This window comes from Theropithecus gelada, chromosome 17 (genome assembly GCF_003255815.1).
Source record: "Theropithecus gelada isolate Dixy chromosome 17, Tgel_1.0, whole genome shotgun sequence".
Taxonomy (NCBI): domain Eukaryota; kingdom Metazoa; phylum Chordata; class Mammalia; order Primates; family Cercopithecidae; genus Theropithecus; species Theropithecus gelada.
In genome coordinates, this window is record NC_037685.1 from 64,558,492 (window position 1) to 64,578,894 (window position 20,403).

General features: G+C 41.4%; 1 protein-coding gene across 1 annotated transcript in view; it reads left to right on the top strand.

Annotated features, from left to right (window-relative positions):
• Nucleotides 1–13,530, top strand: part of KL (klotho) — a 45,621-nt gene extending 32,091 nt beyond the window's left edge. Inside the window, exons 2-5 of the mRNA XM_025364470.1 lie at nt 1,851–2,361; nt 3,104–3,372; nt 8,880–9,981; nt 11,267–13,530. Coding sequence (XP_025220255.1) covers nt 1,851–2,361; nt 3,104–3,372; nt 8,880–9,981; nt 11,267–11,604 — 2,220 coding nt within the window. The 3' untranslated portion in view covers nt 11,605–13,530. The remainder of the gene's footprint in view (nt 1–1,850; nt 2,362–3,103; nt 3,373–8,879; nt 9,982–11,266) is intronic.
• Nucleotides 13,531–20,403: the final 6,873 nt, after the last annotated feature.

Below are 20,403 nucleotides of genomic sequence, written 5' to 3' on the forward strand. Positions count from 1 at the left end.
CTGGACTGCTTGATGGATTTTATGTTTAACTGTTGTGTTTATTTGTTTGTTTGTTTCTGTTTTATGAGAGTATCTTTCTCTCACCTGGGCTGGAGTCCAGTGGTGTGAACACAACTCACTGCAGCCTCAATATCCTGGGCTCAAGTGATCCTCCTGCCTCTGCCTCCCTAGTAGCTGGGACTACAGGCACACGCCACCATGCCTGGTTAAGTTTTTGATTTTTGGTAGAACTGGGGTCTCACTATTTGCACAGGCTAGTTGTGAACTCCTGGTATCAAGGGATTCTCCCAATGTGCTGGGATTTCGGCCTCCCAAAGTGCTGGGATTACAGGCATGAGCCATCATGCCCAGCCTCTGTTTAACTGTTAACATCATGAAGTTTCTTTTCAATGAGGAAGGGAGGCCTGGGGAAGTGTGATGGGGAAGATGGAGAAGCATAGGAGACATCACAAAGCTAGCAGAAGTGTGGCACGATTAAGACCCTGGTTTCTTAGATCACATAAGCAAGTGCCAGTATTCTTTTGATCAACATTTGATTCTCCGTTTCCTTCTTAGCATATAGATAGCTGCTTCAGGTCGTGAAAAAATACATTTAGTGAAATGAAACATAGCAGATATGTTCACCACGAAACTAAAAAGAAAAGTTAGCCATAAACTATCTTATTCCACTGAAATGTTAGGCTGAACCCCTAAGAATGTTGATGAGGCCATTCTTGGATGCCTGTACTGAATTGAACCAAGAGAGGAATATTTAGGATATGTTGAAGAGGCTGTTTGGCTCAATGAACAAAGGAGTTTCTGCAGGCCCAGGCAGTGGAATGAAAATTGGCATGATCATTCTGGAGAATATATGGAGTCAAACAGAGAATGAGAATGGAGTTTGCAAAGAGGATATGTTAGGGGAATAAAGGCTGATAAACAACACTTGTATTTGTAGGAAAATAGGGAGAGTAAATCAAGGAATTCAAAGGGAAAGAGAAACTCACTTCAAGTAGGGGAGAAAAAACTCCTATAATTTTCACTCTTCTTTGTAGATAAAAAGGAAACAAATGAAAATAAGATATTAGAAGTCAGTAAGAATTTATGGGAGTATAAAGTTGGTTTTATGGATGCAAAGCCCTTTTCATTGCTGTACGAAACTCCTGGCTGCATGCTAACAATGGACATCTGATCTCCTTGCAGCTGTATTTTGCTGTTTTTTGTTCTTGGCTTGTACCTTGCATCCTGGGTCTGTGGGAAACCAGAACTGTCCCAGAGTTCTGGAGGGTAGGCCAAGGTTAGATACTGGAGTGGGTTCTTTAATTTATTGTACTGATTCTTCTTAGGGAAGAATGAAGATTGCTTGTTAGAATTTTAGCTATGAGAGATGACTCTGAAACAGTAAATTAACTCCAATGACCTGAGTCATTTTGAAAACTCCCAGTTTCAGGATAAAAAATATAATCCTATTTAGAAATTCCTGGTGTGATCACAGATGTAGCATTGGTTCTTTTCACAAAACCCGTAAATTAAAAAGTACATAATCCAAAGTCAATTAAATAGTAAGATATTATAACAAATTCTTTTATTTCATTAGCTTTTCAAAATGTGGATAACACACACTTAACCCAAGGAATTTACATTTTTCCACTGACTGCTAAAAATCAACGGAAATAACTCTAGTCCTGGTAGCACCTCACTGTGGGGTGACCTACCTTTGAAATAATTTATTGGTTCCAGCTGATTTTTACATTGTTAGTCATTAAGTTAGGCTTGATGAGAAACATATAATTTGAGTTGGGGATTCAAGTATTATATTGCATTTCTCTTCACAACTAGAGATAAATTCGTCATGGTTTTTCTTTTCATAGGCTCATGCCAAAGTCTGGCATCTCTACAATACTTCTTTCCGTCCCACTCAGGGAGGCCAAGTGTCCATCGCCCTAAGCTCTCACTGGATCAATCCTCGAAGAATGACCGACCATAGCATCAAAGAATGTCAAAAATCTCTGGACTTTGTACTAGGCTGGTTTGCCAAACCCATATTTATTGATGGTGACTATCCCGAGAGCATGAAGAATAATCTTTCGTCTCTTCTGCCTGATTTTACTGAATCTGAGAAAAAGTTCATCAAAGGAACTGCTGACTTTTTTGCTCTTTCCTTTGGACCAACCTTGAGTTTTCAACTTTTGGACCCTCACATGAAATTCCGCCAATTAGAATCTCCCAGCCTGAGACAACTGCTTTCCTGGATTGACCTTGAATATAACCATCCTCAAATATTTATTGTGGAAAATGGCTGGTTTGTCTCAGGGACCACTAAGAGAGATGATGCCAAATATATGTATTACCTCAAAAAGTTCATCATGGAAACCTTAAAAGGTATGATTTTGGGTAAAGTTCTCATTTCCTGCCAAAGTCTTCTAGAAAAAAATCTCCAAGATTATCTAACATGAACTATGTGAATTTATATTTTTAAATCCTAATGGAGACATTCAATTTGGCAATAGTAGGAATGCATTCGTGTAACACCTTTCTCATTTGGGGTCTTGAGGAACTTGAAGTAATTTTTAAAAACCCATTTGTAAATGAGAAACTGGGTTATAATATTTGTAGTTACTTTCAGAGTTACTAATCTAGATTTTTAGATTAAATTGAACATAAATCCCAGGATATCTAGCTCTCTGCACATGTTTTTCAGTTCTTGTTATTTTGGTTGAGTAAAACACTTTAAAGAAAAAGGAATGTCTATGTTTCCTAGAGAAAACAGTACAAGGCCTTCATTTATTTATTTATTGCATCAGACACAATGCTGGGTGTCTAGGATGGAAAGTGGTACAAGACATCTTTCCAGCCCTGTAGAACATCTATTATAAATAAGGAATTATTCTGTCGAGGTGCTCAGAAATCCAAAAAAACATATCGATAGGCCTATTTTGAGGGCATTTATTTGTAGAGTTATATAGGTTTGATTAGAGTCTTTTGTCAAGAAGAGAAATCATTGGCTTACCAAACAAGAAGCATTACACTTTATTTAAGTAGGAGAACGCTCAGATGCTCTTGAATCATGATGCAAGTGCCCAGCGAAGGGTCGTGTTGCTCTTGTCCCCTCTTCCCTTTGCAGCCATCAAGCTGGATGGGGTGGATGTCATCGGGTACACTGCGTGGTCCCTCATGGACGGTTTCGAGTGGCACAGAGGTTACAGCATCAGGCGTGGACTCTTCTATGTCGACTTTCTAAGCCAGGAAAAGACGTTGTTGCCAAAGTCTTCAGCCTTGTTCTACCAAAAGCTGATAGAGAAAAATGGCTTTCCTCCTTTACCTGAAAATCAGCCCCTAGAAGGGACATTTCCCTGTGACTTTGCTTGGGGAATTGTTGACAACTACATTCAAGTAAGTCAGCTGGCAAAACCTATCAGCAGTCTCACCAAGCCCTATCACTAGTAAGTAGTGCTTCCTTCCTAGGCTGATTGTCACGGCACATTGTCCGTTCTTTGAGCCAAAACCAATTCCTTATGAGCACACTAAGGATACAATTTGGAATGTTGCACCCTGCTCTCCAGAAATCTTCCTATCTTCATCTTGTTTACGTTAGATGCAAAGAGAAATGAATTTAAAACATATCAATATTTAAGATCCGATTAAGACAGTGAAAGATAAAACACTCTCTTTTCATACTGTGGGTTTTGATCCTTTTTAAGGCAGTTGAGTTTTTTCACGAACAGGATCTAACACAGAACTCCAAAGCCTCCGAGTTTCAGTGGTGGGGCTGAGACTGAGGCAGGAACATGAAGCGGACTCCTCCAGAGGCACAACTGTGGGCTCCACAAATGTGCAGAGATACCCTAAGAAAGTAAACCCTAGATTCTTAGGGTTCACTGGTCAGAATGTCTTTTTTAGCAATAGTCTTTGAAATGATATGAAATTTCTTCAAAATGATCAACCAGTATTTATTGAGCATCTTCTCAGTAGTAAGCCTTTAACATTCTTTTAAATTTCCCAAATTTTGAAGGGACTTGTTTTCCAGCATTTGATTGGATACTCTAGTAAGCACTTATTGGATGTCTAGTGTCTCCAAAGCCTTGTGTTAGTTGCTCGGGTCGCTTGGTTAAGGGGAGTGCAGGTAGAGGGTACACTGAGATGAGTAAGGGCAACCTTTGCATTCAAAGGAGCAAAGGAATCTACTGAGAGAAAACAATGTACGCACAAATGATGCAATGGAGTGAAGCGGGCATGGTGGTAAGTAACAAGGGTGGGGCTGGGGGATTGCTGCTGATAGAGTCCAAGTGTGATAGAGTCTCAAGACAGGGACAGAGTTCAGTGTCCATAGACAAGCAGTTGGCTTTGACATGTTTGGGTTATAGTAGCCAATTCATTGGTTCTGCAAATCACAGCTTGAAAGGAAATGCTTGGAAGAATGTGAAATGGGTTGCTGTTTTCTTGTAAATATCAAATTGAAATCTTTTATTTATAAGGAAATAAATTAACACTATCCTTAATACATTTTTTGCTGGTTGGGATTATTCTTCTTTTTCAGACCATCCAGTTCATTTTACAGGCAGTCTCAGACTTAAACCCTCACCTTCCATTTAAAAGATGACTGGCTCACACCTGTAATCCCAGCACTTTGGGAGGCCAAGGCGGGTAGGTCACGAGGTCAGGAGATCGAGACCATCCTTGCTAGTATGGTGAAACTCCGTCTCTACTAAAAATACAAAAAATTAGCCAGTTGTGGTGGCGGGTGCCTGTAGTCCCAGCTACTCGGGAGGCTGAGGCAGGAGAATGGTGTGAACCCGGGAGGCGGAGCTTTCAGTGAGCCGAGATCACACCACTGCACTCCGGCCTGGGTGACAGAGCCAGACTTCATTGCTGAAAAAAAAAAAAAAAAAGACTGGATGTGTCATCTTTTATGCCAGGATATGTGAGCCCAGGAGAAAGGTTCTGAGCTCCCTCCTGTTTAGTGTGCAATTTTCTGCCCTGCTCTGACTCTCTCCTTCTCTCCAAGCCCCCTGCTATTTGAAATCTTATCCTAATTTCCCTCCTCAGAGTAGATTCCACTGTGGGGTTCAGAGAGGATCTGAGGTGGGAGAAGTGAGGCTGGTGAGGAAGAAGGGGGGAAGGAGAAAGGGAAGAAGACCTCCGCAGTCCTCCTTCCTCCTCCTCTTTACTGGGACTGGGGATAGATCGGATGGTCCCTGGTCCTTGTGCTATCTCTTGCCTGCTCCCTGCTGAGCACGGATCTCTGATAGCAGCCTGAGTCTGGCAGATTCAGTCCTTTGTATGCGGCACAATCTCCCAGCCAGCATTGCTGTGCAGACCGTGGGAACGAATGCAGAACAAGAGTGGGGGTGTCGGAGGGAGCCCTACTTCTCCTGCTTTTTTCCTCATCTGGGGGCTGTGTGCTGGCTTTGGGAATTGGTAAGTAGTGAGAAAGTCTTAAGGGTACATCCTGTTTGCTTGAGGGATAAGAGAAACGCTGGTCAGAAGCAGTAAGTGTAGCAGTGAATAGCAAGGGAGATGGGAGATAATTCCTTTTCCTACTGCACTCTAGAAGCTATTGTTTTAGAATCTGACCTAAGGTCAGCCACTAATTGGCCCCAGTGGTCTCTCTCTCTCAGATCACACTGTCCTTTTTTCCTCATCAACTTGGGGACCGCACCCCTGCTGCTGGCAGAGTCTCCTGTGCAGAACTCAACAAACACAAAATTAAGTCACTCTCAACCCCACAGCAGACGCGCTTCTCTGGAAGCTCCCTGGTGGGGAAAGGCTGCAACTGCTGTTTTCTTCTTCTGGTTTTCATCTCAGGCTCTGTGTTACATTGACAGGACCCTTCTCGAGCTAACTGGACACAGGTTGACTATGTCAGCCTAACTGACACAGTCAAAATAAGTTCTTTGTATGCCAGTTCTGAGGTGTGTGCGTTTTCACTTACAAACAGTACTCTACAGCTTTAAGACATTATATTAAAATCCTGAGAAGTGATTTTTAAACCACTGAACTTCATCTTTTCCCTCCTGGCGAGTATTTGGAACTTTCAGTGTTTGAGGCATGCATTTTGCCTGAACGACTTGAAAAATAATGTCCTAAGAAGCACACAACCCTGACCTTAGGCTCATTCACGTGGATTGTCACTTTACTTGGACCTACTTTCTCGGCTGAGAGGTTTGTTTTCCCATAACCACGGATGCTCATAGTTAATATAAATATCGAACTCACTATGTACTGAGGACATAGAGCCTCTTTAACATTGGTCCCTGTGAGGAGAAGGTTTCTCCCATAACATACTAAATACATGTTTTAATAGCCATTCCTTCTGAAAGGTCCAACTTCACTATTTTATTTTTTAGTAAAACTTAAGTTAACAAATTAATGGAGGTTAGGTGGAATTTTGCCTCAAATGTCCTGTATTTTCTTTTTCTTTCTTTCTTTTTTTTTGAGACAGACTCTGTCGCCCAGGCTGGAGTGCAGTGGCGCGATCTCAGCTCACTGCAAGCTCCGCCTCCTGAAGTCACGCTATTCTCCTGCCTCAGCCTCCTGAGTAGCTGGGACTATAGGTGACCGCCACCACGCCCGGCTAATTTTTTGTATTTTTAGTAGAGACAGGGTTTCACCGTGTTAGCCAGGATGGTCTTGATCTCCTGATCTCGTGATCCACCTGCCTCGGCCTCCCAAAGTGTTGGGATTACAGGCGTGAGCCACCGCGCCCGGCCTGTTCTGTATTTTCAAGAAACATTTTTTTTCCCTCCAGAAATGATACCGTAGTCTTTCATATTTGTTTTCAGATGGACTGAATAAAAGCTGTTGTTTTGGAACAATCACAGTAAAAAAAAGTTATGAGTTTAGTCAACTCAGCTCTATAAAAATAATCCAAAAAATTCCTTCAGACTCTGAACACTTCAAAAGAGCGTGCAAATATTCTCTCCTTCAAAGCTGAGGAAACATGATTTGTGGGGTGCATCACAGTGGAAAAATACTTCTGACAGCATTCCCACAGCATTAGGGGAAGTTCGTGCGTGAGTGTTCTGCAAGGGACGGTTCTCCAGAAAAGGCAGTTTCCCTTTGACATGCTGTTTTTAATGACTTTTCTGTGTAAACACATTTACCTCTCCAGAGAAACAGCAGTGCATTTGCAACAGGCCCGTAAAATGCAACAAAAACTCTGCTACGGTTTGTGACCCTTGCTTTTATACAGAGCGTCAGACCAAGGAACCTGTTCTGACGGGATTATTTCAGAGGGAACACGGGCTTAGGGTGCAGTTCTTCCAGATGGATTTTTCAGTTTGCGTTCCCTCCACAGCGGACACGTGAAGGAATGATTTTGTGATTTTGATTTGATAATTTGCCAACTTTTCCTAATGCGTATTTTTATTTGGAAGGATTTTATAACATATGATTGAGAACTATAATTGGCATCATTGTTAACAGAAGAATAATTTAGAAAAAATTTTTAACTATGTTAAAAATTCCACTATGGGTGGATGACAATATTGTTCTTTCCTTCCATGTTCTCCCTTGGACTTTCTGTTCTTCCCTTCCTTTCTTCCTTCCTTCCTTCCTTCCCTCCCTCCCTCCCTCCGTCCCTCCCTCCTTCCTTCCTTCCCTCCCTCCCTCCCTTCCTCCCTCCGTCCCTCCCTCCCTCCCTCCCTCCTTCCTTCCTTCCTTCCTTTCTCTTTCTTTCTTTCTTTTTTTTTTTTTTTGAGATGGAGTCTCGTTCTGTCACCCAGGCTGGAATGCAGTGGCAGGATCCCAGCTCACTGCAACCTCTGCCTCCTGGGTTCAAGTGATTCTCCTGCCTCAACCTCCTGAGTAGCTGGGATTACAGGTGTGCACCACCATGCCCAGCTACTTTTTGTATTTTTGGTAGAGATGGGGTTTCACTATGTTGGTCAGGCTGGTCTCAAACTCCTGACCTCGTGATCTGCCCGCCTCAGCCCTGCAAAGTGCTGGGATTACAGGCCTGAGCCACCGCACCTGGCCTTTCTCTTGGGCTTTCTACCATCAGTCAGATTGAATTTATTAGATTCTGTCACTGACCCTAAACCCAACAAAAGGCAAGAGTTATGTTTATTCAGCACTTCCTCTCCCTGTAGCAAACCTCAATTTAGAGCATAATTTTAAGCACAATTTAATTATAAATATCTTTTCATTTTCTTACTTAACTTAGTTTTTTAAATTTGATTTTGTTTGTTTGTTTGTTTTTTTGAGAGAAGGTCTTGCTCCGTCACTGAGGCTGATGTAGAGTGATGCGATCATGACTTACTGCAGTCCTGACCTCCCAGGCTTAGGTTATCCTCCCACCTCAACCTCCTGAGTAACTAGGACTGCAGGCCCATGCCACCATGCCAGGCTAAGATGGGATTTTGACATGTTGCCCCAGCTGGTCTCCAACTCCTGGCCTCAAGTGATCCTCCCACCTCGGCTTCCCAAAGTGCTGGGATTATAGGCGTGAGCCACCGCACCTGGGTAACTCACTCACATTTTAAACTTTTTCTTTTTTTTCATCTAGTTTTTTTTTTTTTTTTAATTTGAAAGTCTCATGCCATTAGTGATTTCTTATATTAAAAGAAAAACACCCCAAAATACTCTGCTTACATAACACCGAACAGCAGTGTGCAAGACTCATTAGCATTTGTCATCTGAAGTGACCAAATCCAGACTTTTGGGGGTAACATTAGAGAAACAGTTTAAGAGTTAGAACTGCGGGTAAAGCGAGTGTGCGTATGAGAAAGTGGAATATTGTGTTCCTCAGGAGCTGACAATTGATGAAAACAGGTCACATTCTCAGCTAGAAAGGCTTCTATTTTTGCTGATATTCCTGGCTAGTTTTGCCAAAATAATTGCATTGAGTTACTTCCTCAGGACTGTCCAGGTGACGCTCATGTTTACTCTGCCCTTTGCAGGTAGATACCACTCTGTCTCAGTTTACCGACCTGAATGTTTACCTGTGGGATGTCCACCACAGTAAAAGGCTTATTAAAGTGGATGGGGTTGTGACCAAGAAGAGAAAATCCTACTGTGTTGACTTTGCCGCCATCCAGCCCCAGATCACTTTACTCCAGGAAATGCACATTACGCATTTTCGCTTCTCCCTGGACTGGGCCCTGATTCTCCCTCTGGGTAACCAGTCCCAGGTAAACCACACCATCCTGCAGTACTATCGCTGCATGGTCAGCGAGCTTGTCCGTGTCAACATCACCCCGGTGGTGGCCCTGTGGCAGCCTGTGGCCCCGAACCAAGGACTGCCGCGCCTCCTGGCCAGGCAGGGTGCCTGGGAGAACCCCTACACTGCCCTGGCCTTTGCAGAGTATGCCCGACTGTGCTTTCAAGAGCTCGGCCATCACGTCAAGCTTTGGATAACGATGAATGAGCCGTATACAAGGAACATGACATACAGTGCCGGTCACAACCTCCTGAAGGCCCATGCCCTGGCTTGGCATGTATATAATGAAAAGTTTAGGCATGCTCAGAATGGGAAAATATCCATAGCCTTGCAGGCCGATTGGATAGAACCTGCCTGCCCTTTCTCCCAAAAGGACAAAGAAGTGGCCGAGAGAGTTTTGGAATTTGACATTGGCTGGCTGGCTGAACCCATTTTCGGCTCTGGAGATTATCCATGGGTGATGAGGGACTGGCTGAACCAAAGAAACAATTTTCTTCTTCCTTATTTCACTGAAGATGAAAAAAAGCTAATCCAGGGTACCTTTGACTTTTTGGCTTTAAGCCATTATACCACCATCCTTGTAGACTCAGAAAAAGAAGATCCAGTAAAATACAATGATTACCTAGAAGTGCAAGAAATGACTGACATCACGTGGCTCAACTCCCCCAGTCAGGTGGCAGTGGTGCCCTGGGGGTTGCGCAAAGTACTGAACTGGCTGAAGTTCAAGTACGGAGACCTCCCCATGTACATAATATCCAACGGAATCGATGATGGGCTGCATGCTGAGGACGACCAGCTGAGGGTGTATTATATGCAGAATTACATAAACGAAGCTCTCAAAGGTAAGGAGTCCCAGCTGTGGCAATCTCCTGAAGGTTATGTCACCAGAGGGCGTGACACTTGATTAAATCTCCAACATCGACACACACTGTTACCCTTGGAATGGAGGGCTATCCATTTCGTGCCTCACTGAAACAGTCCAAGAGATATCTAGCATTTTCCCAAGGATAAAGGAGTATAGGCCGGGCGCGGTGGCTCAAGCCTGTAATCCCAGCACTTTGGGAGGCCGAGACGGGCGGATCACGAGGTCAGGAGATCGAGACCATCCTGGCTAACACGGTGAAACCCCGTCTCTACAAAAAAAAAATACAAAAAACTAGCCGGGCGATGTGGCGGGCGCCTGTAGTCCCAGCTACTCGGGAGGCTGAGGCAGGAGAATGGCGTGAACCCGGGAGGCGGAGCTTGCAGTGAGCTGAGATCCGGCCACTGCACTCCAGCCTGGGCGACAGAGCGAGACTCCGTCTCAAAAAAAAAAAAAAAAAAAAAAGGAGTATAGCTAAAAGTGGAAGACCAGAAATCCCTAGCCCCTACTCTGGATCTATGCAAGCATAGATTCTCGTCTTCCATCTTGGATGGCTCCACGGCAGTCTTAACTGGTTCATGTACATAAAGGAGTACATAAAGATTTAACCTTACTGGGCATGGTGGCTCACACCTGTAATCCCAGCATTTTGGGAGGCCAAGGCGGGAGGATTGCTTGAGCCTAGAAGTTTGAGACCAGCCTGGGCAACATAGTGAGACCTTGTCTCTACTAAAAATCACAAAAATTAGCTGGGTATGGTGGTATACGCCTGCAGTTCCAGCTACTCGAGACACTGAGGCAGGAGGATTGCTTGAGCTTGGAGGTCCAGCTCCAGTGAGTCATGATCACACCACTGCACTTCGGCCTGGGAGACAGAGCAAGACATTATTTCAAAAAAAAAAAAAAAAAAAAAAAAAAGGCAGGGCATGGTGGCTCACGCCTGTAATCCCAGCACTTTGGGAGGATGAGGCGGGCAGATCATCTGAAGTCAGGAGTTCAAGACCAGCCTGACCAACATGGTGAAACCCTGTCTCTATTAAAAATACAAAAATTAGCCAAGTGTAGTGGTGCACACCTGTAATCTCAGCTACTCAGGAGGCTGAGGCAGAAGAATCACTTGAACTCGGGAGGTGAAGGCTGCAGTGAGCCAAGATGGTGCCACTGCACTCCAGCCTGGTGACAGAGCAACACTTCATCTCAACAAAAAAAAAAGTGATGTGTGCAACATAAGTAATAACTACTCTTCTGTCTTTTTGTTTTTCCAGCCCACATACTGGATGGTATCAATCTTTGCGGATACTTTGCTTATTCGTTTAACGATCGCACAGCTCCCAGGTTTGGCCTCTATCGCTTTGCTGCAGATCAGTTCGAGCCCAAGCCATCCGTGAAACATTACAGGAAAATTATTGACAGCAATGGTTTCCCGGGCCCAGAAACTCTGGAAACATTTTGTCCAGAAGAATCCACCGTGTGTACTGAGTGCAGTTTTTTCCACACCCGAAAGCCTTTAGTGGCTTTCATAGCTTTTCTATTTTTTGCTTTTATTGTTTCTCTCTCCCTTATATTTTACTACTCGAAGAAAGGCAGAAGATGTTACAAATAGTTCTGAACATTTTCCTATTCATTCGTTTTGAAATAATTATGCAGACACATCAGCTGTTAACCATTTGCACCTCTAAGTGTTGTGAAACTGTAAACTTCATACATCTGACTTCTAGAAAACGTTTTTGTGGCTTATGACAGAGGTTTTGAAATGGGCATAGGTGATCGTAAAATATTGAGTAATGTGAATAGTGCCTGAATTTGTTCTCCTTTTTGGGTGATTAAAAACTGACAGGCACTATAATTTCTGTAACACACTAACAAAAGCATGAAAAACAGGGATGCAACATTTGTGCAGAAATTCGAATGACAAGATTAGGAATATTTTCATCTGCACCCACTTCTAAATTTAATGTTTTTCTGGAAGTAATAATTGCAAGAGTTCGAATAGAAAGTTACATACCAAGTAACCATTTCTCAGCTGCCATAATAATGCCTAGTGGCTTCCCCTCTGTCAAATCTAGTTTCCTATGAAAAAGAAGATGGCAGATACAGGAGAGATGACAGAGGGCCCTAGGCTGGAATGTTCCTTTCGAAAGCAATGTTTCTATCAAATACTAGTATTAATTTATGTATCTGGTTAATGACAAACTTAGCAAATTATGGAAATGTATATTTTATATGATTTTTGAGGCCCTCTCTAAGCCCTGGGTCCCTGAGGGATTTGTCTCACTGGCACCTTGTTGGGGGCCTTGCACATAGGAAACTTTTGATAAGTATCTGCAGAAAAATAAACATGTATCCTGTGATATTGGGCTCTTCAGGAAGCATAAAGCAATTGTGAAATACAGTATACTGCAGTGACTTTAGGTGGAGGAAAGGAGAGAAAAGTGCTTATTATATGCAACATTATGATTAATTTGATTATACACCATTTTTGAGTAGACCTTGGGATGAATGACATGACCTTTCCCTAGAGAATAAGGATGAAATAATCACTCATTCTATGAAGAGTGATACTACTTTCTATTCTTTAGCTGTACTGTAATTCATTGAATTGATAGTTTGACAAATGCTTAATAGGTTCAAAAGCAATCTGGTCTGAATAACACTGGATTTGTTTTTGTGATCTCTGAGGTCTATTTTATGTTTTTGCTGTTACTTCTGTGGAAGTAGCTTTGAACTAATTTTACTTTGAACTTTTACACTGAAACATGCTAGTGATATCTGGAAAGGGCTAATTAGGTCTCATCCTTTAATGCCCCTTAAATAAGTCTTGCTGATTTTCAGACAGGGAGGTCTCTGTATTACACTGGAGTTGTTTTATAGATAAGTCAATATGGTATCAGGCAAGATAAACCAATGTCATAACAGGCATCACTAACCTCACTGACACAGGGTCATAGTGTATAATAATATACTGTACTGTATCATATATCATCTTTAGAGGTGGTATGATTTTTTCATGAACGATAAGCTTTTGGTGATATTCATTTTAAACTGGACTTATTAAAATTGGATGCTAGAGAATCAAGTTTATTTTATGTATATATTTTTCTGATTATAAGAGTAATATATGTTCATTGTAAAAACTTTTAAAACACAGAAACTATATGCAAAGAAAAACTAAAATTATCTATAATCTCAGAACCCAGAAATAGCCACTATTAACATTTCCTATGTATTTTATTTTACATAGATCATATTGTATATAGTTAGTATCTTTATTAATTTTTATTATGAAACTTTCCTTTGTCATTAGTCTTCAAAAGCATGATTTTTAATAGTTGTTGAGTATCCCACCAGAGGAATGTATCACAACTTATTTAACCACTCCTGTTTGTTAGTTTCTTATTAATTAATGTTGATGAATATTGTTTAAAAATAATTGTGTTGCACATTTACTTTAATTTCCTTGACTGTAAAGAGAAGTAATTCTGCTGTTTGATAAAGTGTTATATTAATAATAAATCTGCCTGCAACTTTTTGCCTTCTTTCATAATCATATGAGTGGTTGCTAGCTAATTATTTTTTTAATGAAAAAAACTTGAGTTGACTAAGCCACATAAGATGTGATGCGAGCAGTGGAGAAATGGGTGTGACCGCAAGAGACCTGACCCAGGCGGCTGGAAGATGGTAGGGGCGGGAGGTTGACCCAGGCTAGGCCACGTGTGGAGCAGAGAGAATTTCAGAGATGAGACAGCAAAATACACAAGAGCTGAAAAGGACAAAACAGAAGCCAAAGCAGCGAGAGAAGCGACCTCTGAGAACCATCCAGCTACCTTCGAATACCCGTCTCATGCTGACTCTGAGTCGGGTACAACTTCGCAGGTGGCTCGGGGTGAACTAGAGGAGGGAGGGCACCTCTGGGATCAGCCCCAGGACCGCTAGGCGGCGGCGCTGGAGGCGGGGACTTCCTGGCCCCGTGGGGCGAAGTGCACTCCTTCCTCCACCGCGTCTCAGGGCGCCGCGTTCTTTCCACTCTAATCTTCTTCTCTGACGCTTTCCTCTGATGAATTCTGGTGTACATATAATACAGAAACCATTCTCCAGAATGCCTACACCTCTTCTTCCATAAATTCTACAGGGGCGCTAAGTGGCCAACTTGTGGTTCCCCGAGATGTCTGGGCTGTTTCCTACACACTTGCATTTGCCCTGCATTTGCAGCATTCCTTTGATTCCAGGTGGGCCTTTATCCCCCATTCATTTTGCCCTGGTTTGGAAGGACGGTTTTCCAGTTTTATTAGGGACACATCATTTTATCTTTGACTTCCACAGTCAGCAATTAGAATCTAGCTGGGTCCTGTTGGCTCATGCCTGTAATCCTCACACTTTAGGAGGCCAAAGCAGGAGGATCACTGGAGGCTAGAAATTTGAGACCAGCCTAGGCAACATACTGAGACCCGTCCCTACAAAAACTTGTAGAAATTAGGCAGGCGTGGTGGTGTGCACCTGTAGTCCCAGCTACTGGGGAGGTTGAGGTGGGAGGATCGCTTGAACCCAGGAGGTCGAGGCTGCAGTGAACTATGTTCATGCCATTGCACTCCAACTTGGGCAACAGAATGAGACCTGTCTCTGAAATAATAACAAGAAGAATCTATTAGAGCCTTGGAAGTTTTCCTTTAAATTATTTATAATAGTGCTGTTCAACAGATACAAGTAAACCACGTATTTCATTTTAAATTTTCTAGTAGTCATATTAAAAAAAAAAAGGCATAGAGATAAAGTTTAATAATATATTTTATTCTTTCCAGTGTATCCAAAATATTATACTTTCAACGTGTAATCGATATAAACATTATTGAGATATTTTACATTTTTTTTGTACTAAGTAATTTTGGTACTAAGTAATTAGATTGTTCTATATCTCCATTTAATATTTAATATTGAGCAATGCTGCTGGAAATTTGCACTTGGAAAGGAACATGTTAATTTGGAGGATGTTAGCCATCCTGGACAGGAGGACCTCGGTTCTAGAGGGGAAGGCAGAGACCATGTCTTGTCTGGTATATTTTTTTTTTTACAGTGTTTAGCACATTATCTCTTACATAATATTGTTCAACAAATGTTGATTAATTGAATACATGTAGGAATGAATGACGGAATAAATGATAAGCAGAATTAGCTCACTGCCATCACCTGTGCCCAGAGACTGGTTTAATAGAGATCAACTGTCAGCCAGCAATGGCGATGTGTTAGATGACACACAGCTCGATCCTATATATTCAGAGGAACGAATGATAACCTGTCTTACTAGGTAGAGAGGCAGTAAAACTTACTGCTGTCCTAAGTTATCACCTCCAGACAAATCACTAAGTGAAAGGTTGTAACTTTTTGTCTTCCTTATCCACATGTCTTTCAACTAGTCAGTAATCTTTCTGTCTCAGGCTGAGTTCTTTATCTGTAAACAGAAACAGTATTTTAGAGGAACCCTTTATGTCATCTCCAAATACTTAGTTTCCTAGAATGTGTAGCTTTTCCCCTCAGACCCATTGCATTTTTCCATTTTTATAACCACTAAATATTGTTGGAGTTTTGTTGGTTGCAGGACATTTCCTGGAATGTTTTTGTTTCATATCTTTGTGGTTAAACACCCATTGTCTGATATGAAGGAGAAAGAGGTCAAGAAAACCCACAGGGAACCTTGAGCAAAGGGTGGAAATGCCACTAATAATGGCAACAGGACACCTACAATATGGTGAAATCTTGTTTTGCATGATTTCTGCACACCAGAAAAGACTTGGTAACTAATCCTGAAGTCCCACGAACTCTGACTTTTTTTTTTTTTTTTTTTTTTTTAACCTACTGGGTTAGAGAGGAAAAGAATTTCAACATACATATTATGGAGATAAAAAAGGCAGAGAAAAAAAAAAAAAACAAGACCAGGCTCAAAATGACCTTACAGTTGGGTAGTTTTGGGTAACGCAATCCTTGGTGAACCTCAGTTTCCTCATCTTTGAAATGGGAATGTCTATCTTAGCACAGTGCTGAACATAGAAAATATTCAATACTTTGCGTATCTACCCCAGACATTTATTTCTTTTCCTAGACTCATACAACTTACTCTTAATGTGCATGTGATTTCTTGTTAATCAGATAGGTAAAGCTCAATAATGTAAAACTAGGGACTATTACAGTCAAAATGATTCATCCTGAAGTCTTCTAGTTATTTTATTTGTGACTTTGAATATACATTTTCATAGAACACCCTTGGTAAAACTAAATTTAGAAAAATGAAGTCACACATTTACTTAATAATACCAAATTATCTTCTTGGATTCAAATTTTACAAATGTTGGATTGATAGAATTCTGAAGATAATTTGGCAGAAGATATTTCTGTATCAATATGTTGTACCATCTGCTCTTTTGAAATAATCTAATGACACAGACAAAACATTAAAATGTGTACATTTGTTATTTGGTTGGTAAATAATTGAAGGCTCATTAACTAATTTTTATGAGATTCAAAAATCTCTGGTAGACTTTCTGATTTTAGTGTAATTTTTCAATATGTTTATTTTATGGTAAAATGAATTAATGTTAAGTGACCTAATTTATTTTGTATACATTATCTTCAATAGAAACATTATCCCTTAATAAACTGCTGGAATAGACTGACCTTTTTTTCTGTTTAAAATCTCAATTGATCAGTTTGTAAAATTCAGTTTTCTTTCGATATCATACCAGTTGTTGTCTAATTATGGCCATGACCATAAATTTTGCCTAAGGCATTTCAGTTGGTTTTTCATGTGAATCAAAGCTTTGGATAATTTATATCCAAGATGTTAGATGGCAAATTCTATAGTGTTCCAAGGTCACAGTATTGCGTTTAAGACATATTGGTTTTATAACCATATTTTTCCCCTTTAAATTATGAGTACTGTGAGTCTCTGGTAAGTAGCTCCAAGGCTTCAAAATACAACATTTCAGTCAACAGGGGGCAGTAGTGGTAAGCCAGAGAGGACGCAACAGAGACATAATTAGAGGAAGACGGATGGGTCAGATAGAGATATTTTATTAGTAAAAGATGAGATTGAACCAACTTTTATTCCAAATTGGTACCATTTTAAATGTTCTTATTTTAACTGTGCCTGTTATGGGCCTAATAAGCCACAAAAATAAACACAGTGTGGGGTTACTATGACCATCAGGTTGACAGAATGAGCTGCAGTGTTGGCAACATGGCTGCAATTGGTTCACTCAGACAGAGGGGAGGAGATGAGGGAAACCAGAAATTAGGTAATGGGCTTGCAGCCCTGGGGAGAGCCCCAGCTGTGCTGTGTAAATGCGGATGACCAGGTCTTTTCCCCTCCCAGCCCACACTTTGGAAAGTGCCTATGGGAGAAGATGGCGGCAGCACCCATGGCTTGGCAAGGAATCACTCCCGAGTGATTCTGACACCCTGTTCTTGGAGAACCATGGGGCTATGTAGAAGGGTGTAGTCAAGGGCAGATCCAGTGAATATAAGAAGGCGAGAAAGACCAGCGCACAGGCAGTTGAACTAGAAACAGGAAGGTCGGAATTGCAGGGCGTAGAAGTGAAGCATTTCCAGCTTGCGTCAAGAGGACTGTTGAAGGAGAAGCCAGCCGTTGGAGGGGAAGCTCGGGGAGCGTTCCTCCTGGATACGAGAAAGGTAGTGTACAAAGACGCTGAAAAGGCTGGGGATGGTTTCCGGGCTTGTGGGAGTGGGCCCAGTGGAGGAGGGGAGGAAAGCAAAGGACAGAGGAGAACTGTAGGCAAGGAATTCAAGTGTGTCCAGAAAGTCAGAACATGCCTGGGTTGAGAAAGTGGAATAGAAGGTCAAGGCGGGGATATGCCAGCTTCCAAGAACAACAACAGAGGCCCCGGGCGCAGGTTTTGGGAGGAGCAGGCTCTTATATTGTGAAGGAAGCCTTAAACCAGATAGAGATCCTCCATTTTCTAGTTCTACTTGCAAATTTGCTTTATAACCCAGAGCAAGTCACCTAACCCACTGGGCCTCATTGTTTTCTTGTCTATAAAAAGAGGGAGTTAATCAGGACCAGTGCTTTTCTACCTTGGTTACACATCAGAATCACCTGGGATTTAAAAAATTCCTCAGACTAATGAAGCCAGTTTTTCTGGGGGGCGGTGGAGCTAGCTCCCAGGTGATTGCAGTGGGAAGCTGAAATTGAGAACCAGTGATCTAATCAGTGCCTCGCTGACTTTAACATACATATGAGTCACCTGGGGATCTTGGTCAAATGCCAATTCTGATTCTGGAGGTCTAGGATGGGCCCAAGGGTTTGCATTTCTAACTACCTCCCAAGAGTGCCCATGATGCTTCTGTTCTGTGGACCACAGTTTGAGTAGCAAGGGGCTAAGGGCCTTCTGTGGTTGATTGAGGGATATAATTTGTTCTAATAGGGATAACAAGAGACACAGAGAGAAAAGAACTGTTAGTCTGTTGTTATTGAAATGGTATCATAGAAAGTGTCAGAATGCAGCAAGCGCCATGGATGACAAAGAGGTACTGATTTAAGGCTGACACAATTAAAACATTAAGACACGATATCCTAACAGACAAATTCTCACTTGAAATGCATAACCATTATTTGAAACAGACCTATTTTTTCTTTAACTTTTATTTAGTATTTTAAATTCCGGGGTACACATGCAGGATGTGCACGTTTGTTACATATGTAAATGTATGCCATGTTGATTTGCTGCACAGATCAACCCATCACCTAGGTATTAAGCCCAGCCTCCATTAGCTATTCTTCCTAATGCTCTCCCTTCCCTTGCCCTACCCCTGACAGGCCCCAGTGTGTGTTGCTCCCCTAATGTGTCTATGTGTTCTCATCATTCAGTTCGCACTTAAAAGTGAGAACATGCAGTTGTTCGGTTTTCTGTGAAATAGATATTTTAGGTGCAGATGACTATAATTAAAAATTTTTAAAACAGACTTCAAAGTCCAAATGACCACACTTTTTAAAATTGGAAATAACTTTAATATAAAAAACACGAAAAAAAGGCAAAATTTTCTGCTTTTTTTTCTTATTTTTAACATGTTGGAAGAGTAACTAAATCAAGAGCCTTATGCTGAAAACATCCTATATGCTCAAGCATCTTCTGGTGATGTGCATTCAATATGAGATAGCAAAAATAAAAAATAGCAGATCTGTATGATAATGCGCATAGTATTATGTACATGTTTACTGATAACATAGATAAGATGTGAATTAGGAGACAAATGTTTTAAATTTATTGGAACTTTTATAATTAAAAATGTATTTTAAAATATATGTTGAACGAAGACAGAATGAAGCTAGTCTTGAAGGGAGATTGCTGGGTTGGGCAGGTTGAAGTCTGAAAAAAATAATAGTTCTGGAACAAACTGTCTGAGCCTGTGATAGACCTGCTCTTTCTCACCTGGAGACATTCTGAGATCTAGGTTTAATTACCGTTTCTTTTCTGTGTTTGGTGCGTCCATTTGTCATGTACCCACCTTCCAGGGCTATTTGAAAGCTTCAGGGTGTTAATGTCGTAGGAGAAAGTAGTTTGTCAATGTAAAAGCATTGTCCAGATGTAAATTATTATCATCTGGCTGTCTCTCACACTGAATCCACTTCTGCGACCTCTAAAGAGATAGAGAAAAAAGAAGAATCAGTGAAATGCTATCATGCTTATGAAGCAAACTGTGGGACTGTTACCAACCCAATTGCAGTAGAATTGCAAAATAGACTCTCTGTTGTCTGTTGTCTCTCCAGCCCTTGACAGCAAAGCACACGTCTACACTGTGCCCAGCCAGGCTCATCACTCATATCACAGGATGGCCACTGCATCTAGTTTTCTTCAACATAGACCTAAAAGCCTGGATGACATCATCATCGCCATTGTGATTTTTTTTGTGAAAGTGAAGTGGAAATTGTACATGTTTGATGTACATAGAGGTGACTTGCGCTGCTATTTTTGAAGGCCTTTAAGGATATTGTGTTAACCAAGAAATTCATACTTCTGTTCAAAATATTTTGGAATATGAGTGACACAAGTGTTTTATTTTTGCATACAGGTTACACAGTATCAGTAAAACTACTTTGTAAACTGTGAATTGTTCAGTGCATTCCTGGTGGATGTCTCTTGTTGGATGTCTATTCAGCCTTCAGCCAGATAGATCTGAAAGGCAATATTCATTATCTTTCCCTTCTAATTGGCTCTTCATTTCTGTTTCCCTAATTTACCCCAGTAAACCCTTGGAGACATTCAGGCGTGAAATGCTATGGATTCTTTTCACTGTGGTATTTGCAGCATCCACCCTTCATCTGGGTACTTGCTGCAATTGTCCTCTTTGCACTTTTTGCATAGACTTTTCCAATAATCCCTAACTGGTTTTCTGGTTT